This window comes from Aythya ferina (genome assembly GCF_964211825.1).
Source record: "Aythya ferina genome assembly, chromosome: 16".
NCBI classification, from domain to species: domain Eukaryota; kingdom Metazoa; phylum Chordata; class Aves; order Anseriformes; family Anatidae; genus Aythya; species Aythya ferina.
The window spans coordinates 14,748,417-14,771,228 of NC_140315.1; the positions used below are offsets into that span (position 1 = coordinate 14,748,417).

Consider the following 22,812-nt stretch of genomic DNA (forward strand, 5'->3'; position numbering starts at 1 on the left):
ACCCAAACTCCTGCAGTTCAAATGTCAGTGTCCCTCTGTACTATGGCAAGTCATTTGAAGCCTGCCTAATATCACAGAAGGGCACTTTGAGGAAGTGCTTTTCTTTCTCAGGTCAGACTTTGCAAAGTATAACTAGGGTGTTTGTGTGAATGGCGTTGGGTCGATGCATTTGTCATTTGATGTTTCCATGTCCATGTTGCTCTGTGGTGTCTCAGTGACTGGACGGCAGGATTGCTGCAAAGGTTCTCCAAACTCTTCTTCCTTGTTGGATAATATCATCTGGTCATCCTGGTAAAAATCCCTTAGTCTTGAAAATAAATCTAATGCTAACAACTTCCTGATTTTTGGCTCATCTTAGCTTTCACCTGGGCTTCAAGAAAAAGATTCAACATATTGCCACACCAAAACTCTTGTGTGATCAGACCTCAGCCCACCTGAAGCCATGAAGTGAATCAAACTGTCACATTTCTTATTGCCATGTTATTTTAGTCTGATTCTGAAATGCCCACAGAACCAGGATGTTAATGGAACGAATGTGAAGGGAAATACCATATGAACATTTGCTCCAAGAAAATTTGTTCTCTGCTTAGTTGTTTTCATGCTATTAATGAGCATGAGTGACAAATCACAGTGCAGGTTTTGGTCCAGTACTGCTTTTCATTAGTTATTTCTCCTAGTATCTCCAAGATACACAATGATTGGACTGCACTACTTTGCTTACTACTGTTGTACCGTAGCTCCTAAAATGAGAGAAGTCTGCTCCATAGGCATGCTATGGGAATCCATTGCCCTGGCAGGCAAACTGCCCTTGGACCAGTTAACAGGGCTTGCATCCCACTGCCACCACAAACGTGTTCAATCAGCAATTACTCAGGAGTCATGGGTTCTGATTTAGTGATTCTTCAGTGAAGACCACAGCAAGGAAACCCTAAAATGGAAATATATATATAAAAATCCCCCTCCCCTGCCATGAAAACCCTATACCAGAAATCTATCAAAGATGCAAATAGAGAAGCCAAGTGAGGGTATGTGGGGGGGTGTTGGTTTTTGTTCTTCCTTATGTGTAGTAATGGGCTACCACAAAGATTTTTATATTTTATTTATAAGTACGAGGAGCTGAGGGAGGCTGCTTAGATTCCAGACTTTGAGACCAAGACAAAATTGTACTGGGTTTTCAAACATTTTGTTCAATTATATTGTATCTCCAGTTTATTAAGAAAGTGTCTTCAATTTTAGGGAGTTCACAGTCTCTGCATTTCCTTTTGATATGTAGGACATCGATTACACTTTGGATAATGAGGCTGGCATTTGTGTTTTCCCTCATCAAGGTACTTTATAAATAGGTGAAAAGTATCATAAATCTTTAGTGTACTGAGGCATATTTTGCTTCTGCATCCTTGAGAATGAGCTGCAGACAGACAAAATAGTATTCCCTTCCCTTACTGGGGGGAAGAAGAGAATCCCAAGCAAAACAAACAAAAAAATGCTTTCAGCACTTCACACGTACAACAGACTTTCCTCTTTGTTGTCTTCTCTGGTCTCTGCTTCTGGAGCAAGTTTGACCTAGGGGATTTAATCAAGGGGAATGTACGTCATTCTCACTCCGGCCTCACCTGTGCTGTTATGGTAGACTTTTTCCTCATATCCAAGGTCCTTTTACTAACTTGCCTTTCATAGTTCTTTTCCCATAGCTCTTTTTGAATTATTATTCCCTAAATGTCAGTCCTTTACAGGCTGAGAATGGAGGTGCTGACACAAGCCTGTTATAAAGGGGCAGCCCTACCTTTCTCACCACGTTGTTGGAGTTGCTGCAGGACTCTGACAGGTTTAAGGAGTAAATCAGAAGGGTGAAGAAATTCTCATAGTCTGGGAACGGAGAGCTTTTAGACCAAAAATGAGTGAGAGAACATGCCCTGAAGGACAGCTCTCGTGCCTCACCTCCTCCTTGGCTGTCTCGCATTCAGGACAGTCATTATTCATCAGCACAAATATTGGTACTGCAGCAGTGTAACAAATTTCACTTGTAGATATCCGAGCACTTTCCAGCCCCTAAAAAGAGCTTAATTGGCAGTTTATACTGTGTTTCCCACTTCCACAGAGGCCCTAATATAGTCCTGAGAAACTTATCCAATCTGCTAGTGACAGAGCCTAGGAGCAAAACTGAAAGCTCAGTTCTCGGTTGCCTCCTTGACACGTCTCTCCATAGCTGGCATCAGAGCCAGCAGTGTGGCAGTGAGCAGTTTTGTGCCTCACCTCGCTGCCGTTCACAGGGGCAGCTCTCAGCCCTACGGCACACCGGGCTCCGGTGTGTGCAGGCAGCTGAGGTTGCCCCAGGTGTCCTTCAGCAGGCTGGGTTTGGTCAGGGTCCTCTAAGAGTCTGGATTATTCATATGATGCAGCACAAAGCTAAATGTGATGGGTGAAGATATCAAGGCCAGCACAGACTTTGGGTTGATGTATGTTTGGCTAATGTGAGGGCTAGCACAGGTCCACCTCTTCTATCCGTGAAAAAAATGATGTTTGGCGGGGCAATTTTTAGCCATATCTTGCCTGTCGACAGCATGGATGCTAAGATGCTTGACACCCAAGCATGTTTTTCTAAAATCTCCTACTGTTGACGTAGTGGTGGCAGCAGTGCTGAGTCCGATGTGGTCCTGTTAGAGGGAACAAAATATTGCACATTGTTCACTGGAAAAACTCAGTAGAAGCTGCTTTCTTTTACTTTGGGATAAGCTACAGCCCTAAGGAGAATTTTAAGTATATATTTTTTTTTTGTTATTGCTGTTTATTTAGTACAGCAGTGCCTCCAGTAGGAGCCTGTTGCACTGATGGATGCTTCACATACACAGAAGAAGGGCACATGTCCTGACGCCTGTAGTCCTTGCAGAGGAGGAAGGCACACAAAGGTCAGGAAGCACAGTAGACACAAAGGACTCGCCTCGGGTTCGCCTGAGTTACCAGGGGCGGAGTGGGGAGAAGGACCCAGGTTTCCTGATGCTCAGCCCGGGAGCTGATCTGCTGATCCTCTGCTGCAGAACTCATTTGTACCGCTTCACACCCCTCCAGTGATGGCTTTGCTGTGCTGTTGGCACAGTGCTTTCCCTCCTGAGCCCTCCACGACTCGCGATAGCTTTTTTGTCTCATCCTGCTGTGCATAACGTGTACGTTTACACAAATTTTATCTGAGCGCAGGTTCTCTCAGGCTGTGCTGTTCCTTGGCCGCCAGGATCTAGGTGGGTGTACCCAGAGTGTGCCATGTGGGAAAGGGGTAAGTAACTAGTATTAGGGATAAAAGTAACAAGAGGGCTTCAAGACAGCAAACATTCTTGCACACGTCTGTAATAGAACCCAGAGGATTTCAGCCTGAATATCTAAGTTGTCAGCTGTTACTTCCTCATTCCAAATCTCATTGTTTTCCTCTAAATCATATTTTTGTGATTTAATTTTAAGCACGTTTTTAGCATTTGTGATTCTGAAGAGAAGAGATAACAAGCATAGTTCTTCAGTGAAAAGAGATGCTGAAGCAGTAACAAATAAATCACAAACTGTCTATTGCAGGGTCCAGCTCCTGAGAAGCCGGGTTGGTCTCTGGAGGCAGTCATTTTGTGTTACGGGTGTTGATGCTGCAGCTGGAGCTGCTAAGTGGCTTTCTGCAGCCATAGTCTGAGTAGGAAGACCTGTTCTTTAATGGAGTTAAAAAGCTTGTGAATGTCACAGAGAAGTGTTGAAACTGAGAGAGATTATATGTACATACATGCATATACAAGCAATTTTAGTTTTCAAATGACTGCAGATTATAAGCTTGTAGTGTTTCTTTACCAGTTTAGTCTGTTCTGTTTGGTACTTGATTGTTCACAGGAAGAGAGCTGAGCAATTATGTTTATTTTTTGGCAAATAGGAAGGTCTTTTGCAAATGTTGCTCCCATTTTAGCAAACAGGTTCAACGGGCAAGAAGGGCGTTCTGGAAAAATTAGAGTTTCTCGTTTTGATTTATTTTGAGTGAAATATTAGTGTTGAAATTAAAAAACAAAACGCAGTGATTCAAAGCAATTAATAAGTATTTCCTGGTTAGGTTGCCAAATTGAGAGCTTGTGGCACAAACCCCATCACTTTGAACCTTTGAGCTCCCTGCCAGACTGCGCCTTCATAATAACCAGCTGGGAAGAAAGCTAGTTTTTGGTTGTATTTGCTCTTGAACCCCTTCCAGTGCTTATTCCCACGTTTACCTCGGACTGATCAGCCTGAAGATGCTGATGCTTCCCCACTCTGTCTCCCTTCAATCTCCTCCCGGGTTAATTGCAGGAAGCGTGGGGACCGCAGCCTGCCTGCTCTCCCCCTCGCAGCACCGCTCTGTGCCTGCAATGTGAGGGTCAGGGAAGGAGCAGGAGTAGGAAGAATATTTATTTATTTGAAAACACCCTGCTTTCTTTAAATCAACAGGTCTTACACAAGCAACAGAATTTCTAAATAAATACTAATAAAAAAAAAAGTAACTGGAAATTAGTCTAGTATAGCAGGTGATGAAGCCTGGGGAAGCAAGCCAACGCTTCTGGAAATGCAGGGCTTCCAGGGAAACGAGTAATGCAATTATTTTTGCCAGTCCCAAGCACTCAGAAATCCTAAGGCAGGCTTCCCAGGCTTCCCTTCAAAAAAAAAAAAAAAAAAAAAAGTCGGCTCAAAACACTTTTGAGACAGGATTTTTCATCTTTTTTTTTTTTTTTTTTTTTATTGTCTACTCTGTGAGTTAGAGCAAGACGGAAAGCTTCCAGTGAAGTAAAATTTTGATCAAAAAGAATTGTCTCATTTTTTTTAAAAAAAAAAAAGGGGGAGGTATTTTAGTGCTGTTGGAGTAATTTGGGTATTTTTAAATTGTGATTTCAGAATTTGTCAGAAATGATCTGGCTTGTAGTCTCTCTTCTCAGATATTTTTCCTTAAATTGTTTAGAGTTAACACATTTTAAAAAGTAATTTAGGAAATTTAATTTAAATCCAAGTCAGTTTTTTTCTTTTGTCAGTGAAGTAATTTTAGATGTACGCAGTTATTATGGAAAAGGGAGGGCTGTTTCTCATTGTGATTTTTTTTTTTCCCATTTTGTTCCTGAATTAACAAACTAATTAGTGATCAACGTCCTGGGTGCTTGGGCTCCTGTTTCAAGTTTTGGATTGGTTTTTATGTTTATTTGTTTAAACTGAAGCAGTACATGTGCATCTCTTTCAGTTTATTAGAGCTGTACCTTTTGCTGAAGTAACCATGTGGCCAGCTATTCCGGTGGTGGACTGAGCAAAAAGGGTTATGTTTCCAAAGACCCAGTAAGACTTGAAAAGAGGTTGACAATATGTGCCCAAGGGCAGTGAGCAGAGGGCATGAATTTGCTGCTCTGCTGGGGGGCACTTTTTGCCAGGCTATTTCAGAAAGCAAATGACATCCTGCTTCATTCAAAATGAATACTTCGGTCTGATGTGGCTTTTTTTTTTTTTCCTGTCTTATCTATTCTGTGCTGGAGAATAACGCTCCTGAGTGCCCCAGCCCCAGATGCTGCCCTACAAGCTGTACTACTATGAATCCTTGTACTTTTTGTGTCTGCGATGGGCTGGGCGATGATAAATCCAGACACGCACTGCTGCTTTTATTGTCCGATTACGTCAGTGAAAGGCAGCTCTCAGGAACACAAACAGCCTGAGGCACGCTGCCCTGCAGGTCACCTTGAAAGGCTATCTTATCTGGACTGTCGGTCTCGTACGTGAGCATTTTTGCCAACTCAGGTTTAACTTTATGCCCCTTCAGCCTTTCCTGCATACATCTATCAGCTGAACTTGTGCGTGAGCTGAGAGGCATTATGCATTGTGGGTTTCACCTGCTGAAGCGTTTTTCAGTTCTCGAAGTGGGAGGAACAAAGGATCTATTATGTTATCGATGGAGAGAGAGCATCCAAACTGTGTGAGGAAGAATGTACTGACAGAGGAAGTGAAATTACTTTCCGCTGCTTGAAATTCATGGAGAGATGTAGCCAAAATCTTTAGGATGGGAGATTCCCTGCTGTTCTACCACCTGGAAGGTGACAGCGAGATAATGGTGTTTTCCCTGCACTGGGAAAGCATGGCTCCCAGATACTATTGGGAGCATAATTGTGCGAACTGTAAATCTTAATTCCTGATGAAAATTAATGAGACGTAGCAGGTGCTTTTGAAAAATTGACCCAAGGAATAAAAACAACAAATCTGGTATTTCCTAGGAATTAAGGAAAGACAAACATTTAGGATTGGGGCTTTTTTGTTTTGTTTCTTTGTATCAGAGGGAGTGAGAAATCAATCTTCTCACTTTTTTTTTTTTTTTTTCAGTTACCTTTTAGTAATTCACTTCTAAAGCAAGGAAGAAATCAGACTGTCTTACTTTTTATCATGAGAAGCATTGGAGTTGTAAAGTTTAAGCTTTCTACTTAGGAATCTGCACCATTTTTGAAGGAGAAGAAAGGTGAAAGCAGTTAATCAAATAACGAAAACCAGATAAAGTCATGGAAGCAAGACAAAAATGCAGCCCTTGTAATTAGGCTGCAGTCTGTCTCTACTCCTTCTCTTCCCAGCAAAGCTAAAGCAGAGGACTTGGCTAGTACCAGCCCTGCCTAGGGCTCTGTGTTGGCATATGCATACGTTTAGGAAGATGTAGTGGGTTTAGCTTTTATTTGGCCTCTAGCCAGGTATCAGTAAAAATTGAGAAGATCATTACATGGGGCTGTTGCAGGGAGAATCCTTTCTAGATCTGCCTGTGTCCTCACCAACAAACTTTCTTTGCAATTTCCTACTCCCTCAGACTATCTTATTTCTCTCATTGTAGGATCTGCGAGGTATTTCCTATGGGCAGGAGTCCCATCTTTTGTTTCTTATCTGCTTCCTTATGCAGGGCTCCTAGCTCATAAGTTCCTCTACTGATGGCAGATGCAGAGCTTGTTCTCACAACCAGGTCATCTTTTTCCCCAAGCTGTCTTCTACTGCCGGTATGTCCTTTCTGAAGTGTACCATGGGCCTCCCAGGGCTCAAATAACCTCATACAGGCTGCCGCTGTTATGGGGCAAATGCTCTGCTCCTCCTCATTCACGTTCCAACTGAAAACTCTCCAGGCAGACTCCCATGACAAAATCCGATGCCTCCAGAGTAGAGATGGAAATGCTGATGGTCCTGAGATATCTTTAGTGTGTTGTGAGGAGGGAGTTGCAAAACCATTTAGAGCAGCCTGAGAGATGCTTTAAATTATGCCCGAGCAGCAGAGCCCAAGCTTTGGAAAGAATCTCCTTCATCTCTTGCTGGTGCCTTCTGGCCTTTCAGCTGTGCTGAGCAGAGCTGTGGAGCGGTTGCGTGTGCCCACAACACCATGGTGGTTTCCTGTTTCAGCTTTTCAGGGTACCATCCATCAAGCTGCTATCTGCTTCTCATCACAGCCAGCATCCAGAGCACCTTGCTGGCTGGCTGTGCTGGGCTCTGCTCCGGCGCTGCACTTGCACCTCCTTTGAGTACTTCACTGGAGAGATGTGGGACTCCCCCATATATTGATCCTCAGCTCATGTTGGAGTATTTTGAGCTGGGGTCTGGCTTCACCGCCTTCAGAACTTCATTGTAAAAGAAAATGTGATTTGTAGATTACTCCAACACCTTGAACAAAAATTTGAAACTTTAAAATGTTTAATTTGGCATTCCAAGCTTCAGAGAGACTGCAATAGGCTTTTATTCTTTTTTCTTCCTAAACATTCCTGAAAAGAAAAGGCTCTGTTCTTGGCAGAGATTTTGTGGGCCAACTTTAAGGGCAAAATACATTTTTTTTTGAGTAGGGAATTCTAATGGAAAAGCTGAGCACCAAATTCACACAAGGTTCTTCTTAATTATATAAGCCAAAAGCTCTTCCAGATGTCTGTCAGCCCAGCATGCTAGATGCTGCCATTGCTGGTTTTAATAAAAGCTCATATTCAGCAAATTTACTACTGATTTACTGTATATTACTTAAGCCAGAAAATGTTTTTGCTCTAAAAAGCAAGCAAATGAAGTCGTGATACTTCCATCAGTTGCACTGCAGCATGTCATTCATTGTGCTAACATCCCGTCCACGTCCCATTATTTTACAGAAGATTTTCTGTAGGTTGCCACAACTAAAATTGGAATTTAAGAAACTCAGAAACTCTGTGAAGAAGTACATTAGCATGAAATTCATATGAACAAATTGGTAAATGGGGCATGCAAAGCCACTAACAATGCAAAAGTGTACATGACGTGCACGGCCAGACAGGCTTTTCTCTGGAAAGCTACCTGTTTGTACCTGCAACCAACACACACCCTAAAGAAAAATGGAAGCTGGGGAAGAAAAAAAAAGTTTTAAAACAAATACAGGGAAGGGTGACTTTGAATATAAAGGTGATCAAAACAAAGAAGAAAAGCATCAGAGATTAGCTAATGAAATCTCTGAACAATGATGTAATTAAAGTGCATTAATCATTATAAAAGATCATTTCCCTTTAAACATCTGCTCCCGTTCACTTGGCAGCAGTCTGGGCAGTGTCATGAGTGATAGGGTATGGGATTGTGCTGAAGGGCATGTGGTACCTGAGGAACAATGTGCAACATCCCCAGCCTGACAGGAGCTGGGATAGCAGTGCTTTTCCTAGATTCAGGCGATAGCGTTAAGGAAATCAGGAAAAAATCAGACCTCGTTTACAGTAGAAAGGAAAACCTGTTATAAATCTGAACCCTGCTTTTCAAGCAGTGCAAGCAAAATTTCATTTTGGTGCCAGTGGATTTGAATAAAGTAATTCCCCGGGGAAAAGAGGCCCTGTTCACCTGCTGCTTTCAGGGGAAGTCTTAGGAGCCACAGTCGCTCATAGGAGAGACCTCGTTCCTGCCCGAGGAAAAATAAGGCCCACCACATCCTTCCTGACTCCTTCCTCTGTTGCAGCCTGGCTGTGCAGGCAAAAAAAAAAAAAAAAAAAAAAAAAAAAAAAAAAAGTGAAATTAGCCATTTCAGGAAAATCTCCTTTTCCTCAGGCGCAGGCAAAGTGTGCAGAAGGGCCGCAGGCATTCCTTGCTGCCTGCCAGCCTGTGGCTCGGCGCTTCCCCTGCCACCCCTCTTCTGAGGCTGCCTGCAGAGCTGCTGCGTGGGCTTCAGAGCAACCACTGCCTGCAGGTACTGCTTCAGAGCTTACCTTGCCACGGTGCTGCTAGGGCTGAGTGACGTTGCTGGTGGGCTGTGCTTTGTGTAGGCTCAGGTCAGGAGGCCTGGATTCCCATTTTAGTGCTGTTATTAAATTATATTGCTTAGGGAGAGATTTGTAAAGCAAGAGGCAGTTTTGGTATCCTTGTACAAATCTGAAGCCTCATCACATTTTCACGCGTTTGGTAGCATGGGCAGTGATTGCAGGCACGGTTGGTGTCCCCTGTGCACCTGTGTCTGTATTTCTGTCCTGCTCTACCTTAGTGTGTGTCCAAGGCAGGACTTGTGTTGCTCTTGCAGGGACACGCCTGAAGGTGGAGCACTTTGAGGGGCTCTAGCACCAAAGAGCCAGCTGTGGAGCAGTACCTAGTTCTACCCTAGTCTTTCTTAGCAAATCTACAGGGCACAGCAGTTGCGGAATGTGGATCACACAAGCGGTGGATCCAGTACACTGTATTTCTACCCTGTTGGCATTCACTGCTGACTTGAGGTCTCCTTCGTGGCAGGTAATCAGACAGCCTTTGCCAACCTCTGGACTCGATACTACACTGAGGGCAAAAATACACATGCCCACATGAATTTGTAAGGGAGGCAGACAAGGCGAGTCTAGATTCTGTTTGGAGAAAGGAGGAGGACTGGGGCTGTGCACCTTGCACATGGTTATGTCGCTTTTTTCCCCTTTTTGGCAATTCTGCAAATTCCCAGAGGATGGGTGCAGAGTGTCTTCCTAGCTGGTAGGTAGGGGAAGTGAAAATGAAATCAGCATTGGTCTTTGCTGTTTAGCTACAGATAAAATATTTCATCTGATCTGTGCCTGTTAATAACAATATATACCCTCCCTCTCAGGAACTTGCAGTCTTTATAAAAGTGATTGAAGAAGTTCAGATAAAAAGTATGTAGTTTGTTCTCTGATTCTCAAAACTGGTAAAGTCATACACTGGCTTTTAAACAACAACAACAACAAAAAACTCAAAACAAATGTCCTTGCTTCTTACAGAACTGCCTAGTGCTGCAGAAGCCCAGTGTCAAGAGTTCAGATTTCCATGCTGTTGTCTTCAATTTCATGATGATTTAGGCATGCTGTGCAGTAAGTGCTGTGCACTGCTACTGGCCTGCTGCTGCTGTGCCATCTCCTGTCTTCATAGCCCAGTTAGGTCCTGCTGAGAGCAGGGATGTGCCAGCCGCCCGTACGGGCAGCGTGTTCAGTGCTGACCAGAAAGGGGAGCCCATGCAGGTTGCCAGGATCTGCTCACCACCATGTCCCCTCTCTCCCATTTGCTTTTGCTGTTCTAAGACCACATTTGTGCTTTTGGAGGACCTGCTCGGTATGGCTGTGGGAAGAAGTTTGAGCCCTTTTCAGATAGATTTCCATGTTATCGTGTGTGTTTTAGAGAATAAAGAATGAAAGAAAGAGAGAAGGAAGAAAGAGAGAAAGAAAGAGAACTGGCAACTTTAGCTTTAGATTTTCTTTGGCTGGCTGCTTCTTTGTAGTTCCAGCTGCAGCCACTGGCTGTGCAGTAAACAGGGGCAGAACCTTGTGGGAGTAAAGGTGCCCAGGAGGCTGACCTTACGTAAACACCATTGTGTATCATGCAGATGAATAACACACAGTTTCCTTGCTGTACTCACCTAGATGACTTTACCCAGTCGTGCAAACAGATGTGCAGATCTTGCTGCCATATTTTGGTATCCATCAAAAACATCCAACACTTCAAAGGAAGCAAGTAGCTCTGTTTTAAGCAGGTTTCCTTGGAGCCCACTTCCAAAAAGCTGCACAGGTGGAGTTAGGCACATGTATCAAAAGCTGTGCTATTTAGATGAATAGATGTGTTCACATGTGTAGGGTCTGAAAGAATGATTTATTCAGTCTCTTTTCTTAAACTCTTTGTGATGCACAGTTTGTAGGTTTTCATTATTTTGTAAACCATGCATGCCCACAAATAACTACGTTTTTCTTTGGAAACTCAAATGCTATATGACATAGATTATTCACTTGAAATTTTCAGTTAAATCAGATGAGTTTTTGTTTTTTTTTTTATGTGAAAGTGACTGCCCTGGTATCACTGCCACCTAATGGTCAAGACTTTGTAGTTGGGATCAGTCTTCCAGGGTATATCCAGCAGAAAGCAGGATTAGCCCAGACACCTAAATCTCTCCTATCACAGGTACCAACTTTCCTATCCGGTAAAAATACACAATGCTGTTAACTGCCCTCAGATTCATTTTCAGCCCTTAGTAGTCTGTTCTGGAACCTCAGAGGACACTGGTGGGTGCATCCTTGTGCTGCTGGCATTAAGGAAAGATGGAAATTTAGTTTTTGGATGGCAAAATCCAGGAAGAAAGGGAAAGCATTAATCAGATGGGCGTAATCTCCAAGGGAAGAAGTAGTTCATTGCAATTCAGCATTTCCCTTTGATGAAAACTTTAGTGAATGTTATTATGTGGAATTTATATGAAGCCTGGGTTTAGGTAATCAGCTTTAATATTTATACTCTTAGGGAAAAAAATTGAATCATTAGTAAGCATGCATAATTAATGAATAAATTATATTTTTCCTTTGTTTTCCTTCAGGTATAAGGAAATGCTAGATCTAGTGATATCACCCAGCCTGACTGTAAATAGAGAGTGCCCTGACAGATTGAAGCTTAACCTTTCTAACATTTATGCCGCGGCTCCAGATGACATAGAAGGTAGGCTGCCTCTTTTGCTCACTGCTTGTTAGCTTTAGCATAATGTATACGTATATGTAAAAGGAGAGCTGGCCGCATGCATGGCCTCCACTTCTGATAATTAGTTCTGCTGTGTAGCAAGCAATTGAGATTTTTATTTGAGAACATTTGTAGCTACTCCAGTTGTGGCTGAATTCTTTAGTTCAGAAAAGGTTTGAATGCAGACAGAATTGTAATGTATTACATGTATAGAGGTCTTTTTATTGGAGGTGTAAACACATGCACGCATGTATGTATCTGTTCACTGGCATAATAGCAGGTATAAAATGTGTTTTGTGTAGAGCTTGTACTTTTGGTCTAGACCCTACTGGAGCCCCAGCCCCAGAGGTGGCTTGAACATGAGCCCTGTGCTTTGGTGGCTGTGCTGCTGCCGGTGGGGTGTGGAGCACAGGGGCTCCTGGGCCCAACAACACACTGTGCAGCCAAAAAAACATTTTGCCAAAGCAGCCCTGTGCCCCAGTTTGCATCATTCTGAGGTCATTGCTATCATCTCCAAACGGTTTGTCCTGCTGATCTCTGGTCTGAAGTTTCACATTTGGCAGGTACCAAGGACAAATTCTTTCAGTGGTTGAGGCTCTGATGAAAATCTATCTGCTCTTCTCTTCTTCCTCCTCTTCCTCCTCCTCCTCCCCCCCATCATACTGTTCAAGTGAAGGAAACAGAAGAATGTTAAATCTGCTAAAAAAATTATTGGCAAGTGATGCAGCTGAACTAGTTCTTGCTAGTACAATTCCAGCTATTGTTTGCTGCGGTCAGGATCTGTCAGCCTTCCTGTTGGAGCAGAGTTAGCAAAAGACCCTGGCTATTATGTTTTAGTAGTAGGTTTAACCCTTCATTTATAGGCTCTTAGAAGCCAAGGAGATGTTTTGCTTGCATGTTTGCTAAGGCATTAGAAATTGTGTGATTAAAGCATGAACATCATGACTGCCTATTTACAAAAGTAGTCGAAGGGATAAGAATCTAAAGGAAACATCCTTTTAAATGTATGTGTTTGCAGAAAAGATTAGAGCTAGAAATGATTTTTAAATACATCATTTTGTAAACTCCTTGGTGCAGGAACTATTTGTTATTATGCAATATAAGTAAGAGCCAACAGAACACTTGTACCACAGATCAGCAATCTGTGAGTGACAGCTCATGTTGATAAGTTTCTTACAGAAATAATACAAGATTTTTTCTACAGAATGATTCCCTGTGCTACCATGATAATGTTCTTTTCATTGGAAATATTTATTGTTAATTTGGAAAACGGGAAAATACCTGTGTTTTTGAAAATCTCAGACTGCCAGAGCTTTTAGTGTGATAAATGCACACACGTATATGCTCTGTATTACACATATAGTTTTAATTTCAGCAAGTCTAATAGCAATACTTATTTACATAGACGTCTACTCAAATGTCTAGCTTGCTGTTTTCATGGGTGCTTATCATGATGTACAATCGTATCAGTATAATTTTCAAATACACATTTTGCCTGTAGATGTACACATTTGGACAGAAACAAATAGCTTTAACCTGCCTTTTTCGACAGTGACAGTGGCATATTGAATATTCACACACAGTAAATCCCTGTTTGGCATTCTTGGCACATGTATTTACTCTGTATTTATCTCTTTCAAAATTAAAAAATCTGAAGGTATTGTATTTCTGAAATAGAAAAGAAACTAAGCTTACGCTCAAAGTTCCTGTTCTGCTGTTTTTCAAATGTAAAAAGTATTCTATAAAACTTTTTTTTTTTTTTTTTTTTTTTTTTTTTTTTTTTGTAAAGAGCAACTGATTGGTAGAAATTCATACAGATTTTGTTTTCACAATCTAAAATCCTAATTTTCAAAACTGTTTTCTTTCAGGTAAGTCAAAGCAAATTTTTCACAGTGAGTATGAAGGTGAGTCAGGTAAGCCCAGCTTTGAATTTAAAAGCAGTCTTTTTCTATACCTGGTATTCCTATATCTGTAGTATAAATCCTTGTGTACATTTACATAACACTATCTTTTGCCTTACTATGTTTTATTCAGTTTTATTTATTTTTTTAAAAAACAAAACCTCTCTGCCTCTTGCTGGGGAAATACGTTACTGTTAGCCACATTGTAGACATAGAGAACTAGGGCACAGATACCGGTGGGTTTTACTTTTCTCAGGTGCTTCTGGAATACAGGAGCATAGAGTCTTTATGGTTTGGTTTGTTACTGCCCATAGCACATTAGGGATGTAGAGGATGCACAGTCAGGCTTGAGTTTGTTGTGCAGAAGGGGAAAGGCACAGAAAAGTATTCAGAGAAGGGAGAGCAAAGAGTGGGTCATAGAAGTTGATTTTACCGCAGCAGCTGCATTGGGATGAATTTGTTCCTTTTCTTCTTAATATCCAGAGAGAAGAGGGCGAAGCAGGTGTCCAGCGTGGCACTAGGAAAGAAATTAGAGTCCAGTGCATGGGCCTGTGGGCAGATGGGGTCAGTGTGCAGCACAGATACATGTCCTCAAGTTGGATTTTTCTCTTAGTAATAATAGCAGGCAGCAATGTCAATGCAGTCATGCCCAGCTCACTCTGAAACCTGTTCCCCGTGGTCATCAGTGCCTTTGTTACCAGAGCCATTTTTCCTAGAATAACTCAGCACTGCACTAACATTTCTGATCTATTCTAACCTAAGAGTAGTTATTAAACACTGCAGTTATTGCAGAGAAAAGAGACAGGAGTACACAGATATATTTTTTTCTAATTTTGTGTATTTTTTATTAAGTGATCTTTGATGATTTCTAAGTTTGTGGGAAAAAGGGCCTCTTTTTTGGAGAAAGTGTGTGTTCTAGGTATTTTCATGTCTTATTGAAATATAATTCTTTCTGAGAAAATGCAGCTCTTTTTTAGTTTTATTGTTACGTATAGAAACATTCTAAAAAGAGAATAATATCTTGTAATACATATTATTTTGTTAAAACTCATGTACCTCCATTGGAGTTTTTCTATTTGATCACTTCCATAAGTGAATAAAGATAAAAATGCATTTTACTTCAATTTACTTTCTTTTTTTTGTCAGATTAAATGTTTTTCTTTTTAAAACTATTTTGATGTAATTTTCATGTTACAATATAGAATGACAAAGCCATGTAAAATATTGTGAAAGAAGTGTGTGGAGGAAACAATATTAAAAAGGGTTAAACCAGGAAGATTAAATATTTCATATGCAAGCATGTCAAAGCTTTTTGGAAATTCTCTGCACGTTTATGGCATAACAAGTTACTTAAACCCATAGGACTACTTGCATGTATTTACATCTTACGTGTTTTTGTATATTTCATTAAATAAAACATACTTTAAATGTTTAATTCACTAACTTACAAACTGCTGAACAAATGAAGTGATTCTGTCTTGGACGACTCCGTGCTGAGGATAATGCTTCTGTAGCACTGTGGGTACATCCACCTGGATGCATGGGACAGCACTGCAGATGTTTTGTGCCTGGCAGTGGCAGTGTGCAGGCAGGGGGGACACTGCAGGAGTCTCCCTTCTCACCCAGCGCATGCTCCTGCATTGGAGAGATCTTCTTTTCTGCCTGAGTTTGGGCAGAATTTCCTATCCCATGTAAGAAATTAGATGACAGATGCCAGCACATAACGTGGAGAGCGGTGGTGCTATAGTCAGCAGAGAACATAACGGTTGATGTTATTCTTCCTGGAGAAACTCTTTGCAATTAGTTTGGTGTGTTGATTGGTACAGCCAGCAGATAAAAAGTTTGAATGTGTTGTGCCTAATGTCATTATTGATGATTGTGAAGGTGTGTTGGCATTTATACTGCTTTAATAACATCTAACGTCAACCAGGACTGGAGAATCAGAATTTGAATGGCATTATGGAGCCAACCTATGTAATAATACTCATGGTGGCGTTTAAGTATGGTATTTTCCTTATGACTTGTGGGTTTTGACTTACATTTAGGTTTAATTTTTATTTATTTATTTTTAAATCTATCTCTAGATTAAGACGGCATGTTTTTCTTTGCTAGTGTTACAGAACACAACTGTTTGATACATTGGAAAGCATCCTGCATGTTTAACTCATATGCTACATTTTCTAATGGTTTAATATTTTGATTGTTGGCAGGTCAATTAGGTAGATAGTTAACTCAAAAAATTCAAGAATGAGGAGATTTACAGTGTTGTATTTTTTCTATTTATTTTGATTTTATATGTTTTAACTAGCATTTTAAAGAAAGTCAGTCATGATCTAGGAGAGCATTTAAAAAAAAAAAAAGGGGGCAAAAAGTGCAGTGATCTTAAATCACTTCAGTGACCATATCAGGTGCTTTTATAGCCTTTAGCATGATTCATCCTACCAAAGCCCAACTTCATGGTTGGTACCAGTCCCATGTGAAGAAGAAAATGGTAACTCAGTCAATCAGTAGCACCCTCAGTGAGAAACTAAAGATGTATTTATTTGTTAAGTGGAGAATAAGTTTATCTGCTTCAGCTTTTTGGAAATTCACTCCAAAACAAAGTCTCCTAATTACTGTATATTTTTCTCAAACTACCAGTTGTAAAAGCAATGGTATCATCTTGGCTGTAGAACAGAACATAATGAAAATCTAAGACCCTTTAATTTTTTTTTTTCCAGGCAACAGCAAAGCAGCTCCACGTTGTCCTCTCCATCTGTACTCCACAAAGTGAGTGTTTCTGCCAAGTGCTGTGATTTTACCAATGATGTTTTGCTGAATAACCATTTTTTGTAGACTTCTGTCACCTTAAAATACATTTGTCTTAAGCCCCTTTACCTGTTCCTCTGCATGTCTCAGGCCCAGTGAAGTAACCAGTTCCCCTAATCTTGTTAGATATGGAGTGAAAGAAGGTTTGAGGTACTGTGTATTCGTACCCCTGGGAATCCAAACCTTATCACTTTGAATGTTGCTTTGTGTGTTGGTGACCATAGAGGAATATGTTAAAATGTCAGAGGTTTCCCATGACACTTGGTTGTTTGGCAGACTCAACATGAAATATGGCAATCAGAGTGCTGAGTTGTGTTTTTGTTTAATTTGCATGTATTTTGCAGAGTTGAAATAGACCCAATGCATATATGCAGCTTTATCTTAATAGTTTATATGAGGAGCCATATACTGAAACAAACTTTTGCCCCAGCCTAGTAAACTCTACACTCCAAAATATTCACCATCATTGAAGTATATTGATAGTATTTTATCAAAATGTCTAGAAATGTTTTACATGTACTCTAGAAGATCATGTATAATAACTATTGCCTTATGCCTTCTGCTTTCTTGTTCTCAATAGACATTATCCCCATATAGTGACAGTCTCATCATTCCCAACAATGGCAACATATGGACAGACTCAGTACAGTGCGGGAATCCAACAGCCTGCTGCATACACTGCCTACCCTGCTCCCGGGCAGCCCTACGGCATACCCTCCTACAGTGAGTACTCGGATACCATGTTACATTTGAGGACATCTTCCTCTTGCTCTTAGAAAAATATATTTGAAGATTTAGAATGGAAGGTCATTTCTGTCTTGTCAGTGTTCTCTTCTTAAGCTTGGAGGAAAATGTGACTTTGTTAGAAATGGTAGGATTACTTTGAATTATCTATCTACTCTTTGATATCCTGGGATATGGTCATACTAACTAGGTAAGGTTGGAGCTGGTCATTAATAAGGTAGGAGACAGCGTGAAAAACACAGGTTCAGTGGTATGTGCTACTTATAGTAGTAGTTTGTGACTGTTCCCATGGCTCACTGCTAACAGTCTTTTGTAGTAAGTAAGATATTTAGGTAAAATACATTTTGCCTTCTTTGATTCTTCCTGGGGTTTCAATGATAAAAGCTATGTTAGGAAAAAAATCTGTATACTATTACTGAAGAACCAAGGCACAGAGCAAAGACATGGGTGAAAAGATAAGGAGTACTACAGTTTTGGAAGACAGTCTATGTTTCAATGGATGGTTATTAGCTATAAGTGCCGTGAGCATTTCTAACCCTGGTCAGCTTTGTTCCCTGCGTTCCTGCACAGCCTTGCAAGCAGCTGTGTGGAGATGATGCTAGGCCAGGAGCAGCTGGAGGGTTCAGGCAGAGAACTAACTAAACCAGCACTCCTGATGGTGGAAAGCCTGGCAAACCAAATGTTAAGAGTGTCTTCAAGCTGTGCATGTAAATACCAAGCTCTTGAGGCAATTGGGAAGTTCTTTCCACTCCTGAAGACCAAAGAGATATTACTCTTGCTTAGGCACAGTTCTTTAACAGAAAGCTTTGGGCTTCTCATTCCCTGCTGATCCCATGAGTGCTGAGTCTTGAAGCATTAAAATGGCTTCATAAGTTCCTTTTCCACTCTTGGTTTCTCTCATGCTCTTAAACACCTTTGTTTGCTTGGCAAATAGAGTATTCTTTTCCAACAAGAAGCTTTTATAGAGCCACTGATAAGGCTTTTACCAAAGGGAAATTCAGTGCAACAGTCTGGAAGGCTAGGGAAATGGGCTTGGAGGAGAGAAAGCTCTACCAGGATGATATGAGGAATGTTTTGAGACCTTTTCCTGGAGCTACTTGTGTGTTTGCATCATCTGGCTGATTTCCAAGAAAAACTCTGAACAGTTGTCCTGTTAGAGCAGGTGAAAGTAGAGCCATTTGCTACTGCCTTGAGTCTTTAGGGCATACATGTGTCAGGCCCATATGCTGCTTATAAATCCTGCGGATGACCTCTTAGCATCCTTGAGCAGTGATTTCCCTCCCCCAACCCATATACCCTCTCTAAGATACTTGACACAGCATATGAAAAACTCCACCTGGCTGACAACCAAGAACAATGAAGCAGTATTGTTTTTAGGCACAAAAAAAATAAAACTCGGCCAGTTTCTAGACAAAACAGAACATTGTGTGGAAATTAATTTGGTGCTAAGTTATTTCACTGTCTGACAACAATTTTTAGACTTCCAAAAAGGCCCATTTGCTGAAGATTAATTGTAGCCAGGGTAGGTTGAGTGTTTGCATGCAGAGTGCTGATGTAATTGAAAATCATGGGATGTTATGAAAAGAGGCTTCTTTACATACACTCACAAATCCTTTTGCTCCCCCAGCAGTAATGGACCCAGACGCTTGCACCAAAATATGTTCGCTCACTATCCAAATAAATTTTCTGTGTTTCACAATGCAGCATTGTCATGTTGTTGCTAACTAGTACTCAAATTGCTTTGCAGTTATTCTCACCTAAAGCTAAAAGAAGAGATTTTACTAGAGAAGACGTAATCTGGGAGAAATTATTCCCAACCTGAGCATATGCAGACTTGTTACTTCTAAGAGTCATTAAGCTAGAAAACAGCATGCTTCATGAAAGGCACATGGATTTGACTTGTCTTTTGGCAAGTTTGCCCGCAAGTGCTAAAAGACGACAGCAGCCTGGGAAGCATATAAATCCAAAGCCAGAACATCAACATCAACAGGGTCTTTGTTTAGCCCCCATACTCAGGATGTGTCCAATGGTCATTTATGGTTTTGTGTAAATAGACATGCAAAGGAGGGGGAGGATCGCACCCAAAGGGTTCATAATAAGACATACCTTTCAGCTGTTTATTTCAATAATACAGCTGTAAAATCATGGCAGCGTCTCTGAAGAAAAAATCAGCCCCTTTCACTGCAAGTAAAGGTTTCCTCTTGCAGTGCTTCATTCAGCTGGGGCCACTCCCCCTGTAAATTGTCAGTTTAATTGCCCAAATTTAGTAATGAAAAGATTTTGTGGCTTCAGGGCTTCTGTTCCTGAATTGTATGTTATACCTATCTGAATAGGTGATAACCCCTCCTGTATGACCTGATAATAAATATTATACTACCAAAGCTGAAAATGTAATGTAAGTAGAAGATAATACCTCTATTGAGAACAGAAGTCTTGAGCTTAGTTTGCTGCAGGCCCTGTTGTTAATCGTTGCTTGCATCTGATAACTGTTCAGAAAGTTCTTGAGTCAATGAATTTAAGTGATTCTAAAACAAAACTGTCCATAAATTGTTTTTGAAAACAACGTTATTCACAGTTGCCTCTCTATCTTAGCAAAAGTTCATTCAGGTGTGCATACAGGATGTAGCAGACTCAACCATTCATGGTGAATGCACTTGGCTATATTGAGACCTGTTTGAGTAATGTAGATTTTTTTTTCTAAAAGAAAAAAAAAAAAAAAAGACTTTATAAGAAAAAACAAAAGAGTTCATTGGTTTAAAATCTGAAATATTCTGAATTCCTAAACTTGCATCTTTATACCTCTATGTGACAAACACTTATGTTCCGCTCTTGGTTTCTACCATATGTTCCAAAGGCATCAAAACGGAGGACAGCCTGAGCCATTCGCCAGGACAGAGTGGGTTTCTTAGCTATGGATCCAGCTTCAGTACCCCAACTGCTGGACAAGCACCATACACCTACCAGATGCATGGTAAGTACAGCTTGTTGCCTTGTGTGATGTGCTATGAGAAGTCACAATAATATGCCCCTTATTAGATCAATTCTTTTCCTTTTGCAATTAGAATGAAAAGATTAGGTGTAGGCAGTCAGGGTAGGAGAGACGGTAAGTCTGTAGAGTTCTGTTGTGCCTCATCAAGGAATTAATTTCTGGCAGAAGTACTGGATTTAGAACTTGTGTACCCTAGCAAAACTTCGCATATGACCAATATAGGCTTTGCCTTTCTACAGAGACTGTTCTTGTTTGTTTGTTTGTTTTGTTCTTTTTTAAATTAATTTTGTGATTTCCTCATTGGGATTCTTGGGTTAGTGTGAATTCCTGTATTCTGAGTGGAAACAAAACAAAAGTGGTTTTGCACTTTGTGCCGATACTAATGGTGGTATTACGCTTCTCCCCAGTGCTGTTCTGAACAATCTGTTGCATGGTAAAACTGCTGTGTATTATCACCACTAAAGTTTAAAAAATAAATAAATAAATAAAAGATACCTTCATATTACTTTTTTTTTTGACTGTTAACGCATAATCAGTGCCTGCTAAGATACATCTACCTGTTTTATCTCCTGAAGTACCAACATCATTGAATAAGTACAGGCTGTTGAGGTGAAATTCAGAAAAGCAAAGCTGAAAGCAGCTGTTTTTTCCCAAGGTTCCTGAGCTGAGACTTAATAAGTTTAGAGTAGCTGTTTTATTACAGTCAAAATAATTACTGGTTATAAAATAGAGAATTGGATTTCCTTATGGCATCGATGACAGTGCCTTGTGCTTGGAGCTTTCTAACACTTTGTTTTGTTGTACAACCAGGAAGGCCAAAATACCCTATTCCTAAAAATAAAACTTAAAGTTATTTTTTCATCATTCCATTTCAGAAGCTGTACGAAACACCAGATTTCATGATTCAGTGTTGATTTGCCAACTCCAAGAAAGTCTTGAAAGGGTTTAAATCTGAATTGCCAAAAAGAGTGAAGTAAATGAAAATGGTGAAATTTCATTTTATGATTCACTTTAACTCATTTTTAGCATGGAATTTGATTTCTTTGAGCATTTTGGTGCTGCTGGTCAGAATCCTGAAGTGCGTATGGGAGGTTTCCATTATCTTAGCTATAGTAATGTGTTTTTTTCCTCCAGTGTTTTTTGTTCCTGATCTTTGTGAATTATGTTTGTTTGTTTATTTACTTTCCTGAAACTTGCCAAGCCATTATGCATGAATCGGAGGAGGAGTATTAAGATTTGGATAAACTCTGTGAAATCTGAACTTAAAAATACCGTCCAGGGAATTCTTCAAGGAGTCAGCAGTTGCATTAGAGGAACCATAGCATAACCATTTCAGCTTTGTCAATCATTTTACATACAAAAAGGAATAATGAGTATGTTCTGAGAAAGAGATCATGTCCTTAAAATGTCGCTTCATCTCTGTCCTTCCACATTGAGTCCCATGAGAGTGCATTTTCGTTCCTCACTTGTAGGTCTCTTACTTTGAGTCCACTTTGATATTTGTATTGAACTTGACTAGTAAAATGCAGTAAAATTAGACTTCTGCTTTTTGTCTTCTGCTTTTTTGTCTTCTGCTAATCCTTAGCATGTGTGTATTTGAACATGCCTTGCATTGAACATGAATTGCCTTGAGTGCATGAACTGAGCCAAGCATTAAGTAAACAATTCCAAGAGATTAAAATGCAAATATTCTTGCTGTTTCTAAGCAAATACCTTCGTTACAGCTGATGACGTAACAGTAACACAAATGAACATGCCTCAGGTAGTTAAAAATTGCCCAACTTAGGTTCTGGTGAATTGGAAGTCTTTCCTGCTGTGACTACAGGTATTCAAACTGCCTAGTTTAAAAGCAGCTCAGGTACAACTGCAGCAGCTCTGCTGGCAGCAGTGCGAGCTTGTCAGTACAAAATATGCATGAGAGGCTGATCCGCTCCAAGATCCAAGTGCTGGAGGGAAGGCAAATGCATTCTGCCTTGTCTTTGTCCTTACCTCGAAAACTTTACGAGGGTTGGAAACCACAGAAGAATTATGTGACTTGTCCAAGTTCATGTGGAAGCCATGGAAAGGAGAAAGATCAAGTCTCTTACTTTGCTTTTTGATATTGCTGGGGGTCTTTTTTAAAAACTCTAGGCAAAGTGTCCTTCTGTGTTACTACACTTAGCTATCCCCCACATAATGAGGAACGGAAGGAGAAAATTGTATTTCTTCTCAGCCCTGAATGTGAAAGGTGGACAGACACATCTGGTTTGATTTTAAATCCAAGAGCAAATAAAATCCTAAACAGTTATATAAACCAGGAAACAAGGTAAAATCCATTTCGTTCCAGAAATTGTTTAGGAAAGCTAAAGACTGAGAAGTTACCTTTGGCTGAGACTTCATGTGCTAGTTTTGTAAAAGCGCACATCTCTAACACTAAGGTGTTTTTTGTGGCTTAGATTCCATGTGGGACATGTTCGAGACACTGGAGTTGAA

The 22,812-nt window shown here is 40.6% G+C and overlaps 1 protein-coding gene across 16 annotated transcripts in view; it reads left to right on the forward strand.

The window, feature by feature from the left end:
* The window catches only part of EYA2 (EYA transcriptional coactivator and phosphatase 2), a 97,725-nt gene that overhangs the window by 27,150 nt on the left and 47,763 nt on the right, over positions 1-22,812 (forward strand). For 8 of the 16 annotated variants that reach the window (XM_084537830.1, XM_084537832.1, XM_084537829.1 and 5 more), the window contains 4 exons: positions 11,762-11,880; positions 16,520-16,568; positions 17,188-17,330; positions 20,206-20,322. In XM_084537830.1, the coding sequence (XP_084393956.1) occupies positions 11,772-11,880; positions 16,520-16,568; positions 17,188-17,330; positions 20,206-20,322 (418 nt within the window). In that variant the 5' untranslated portion in view covers positions 11,762-11,771. Of the gene's footprint in view, positions 1-11,244; positions 11,356-11,761; positions 11,881-13,766; positions 13,803-16,519; positions 16,569-17,187; positions 17,331-20,205; positions 20,323-22,812 lie in introns of those variants that run through there. The other 8 variants (XM_084537837.1, XM_084537840.1, XM_084537838.1 and 5 more) reach the window with 2 other exon arrangements.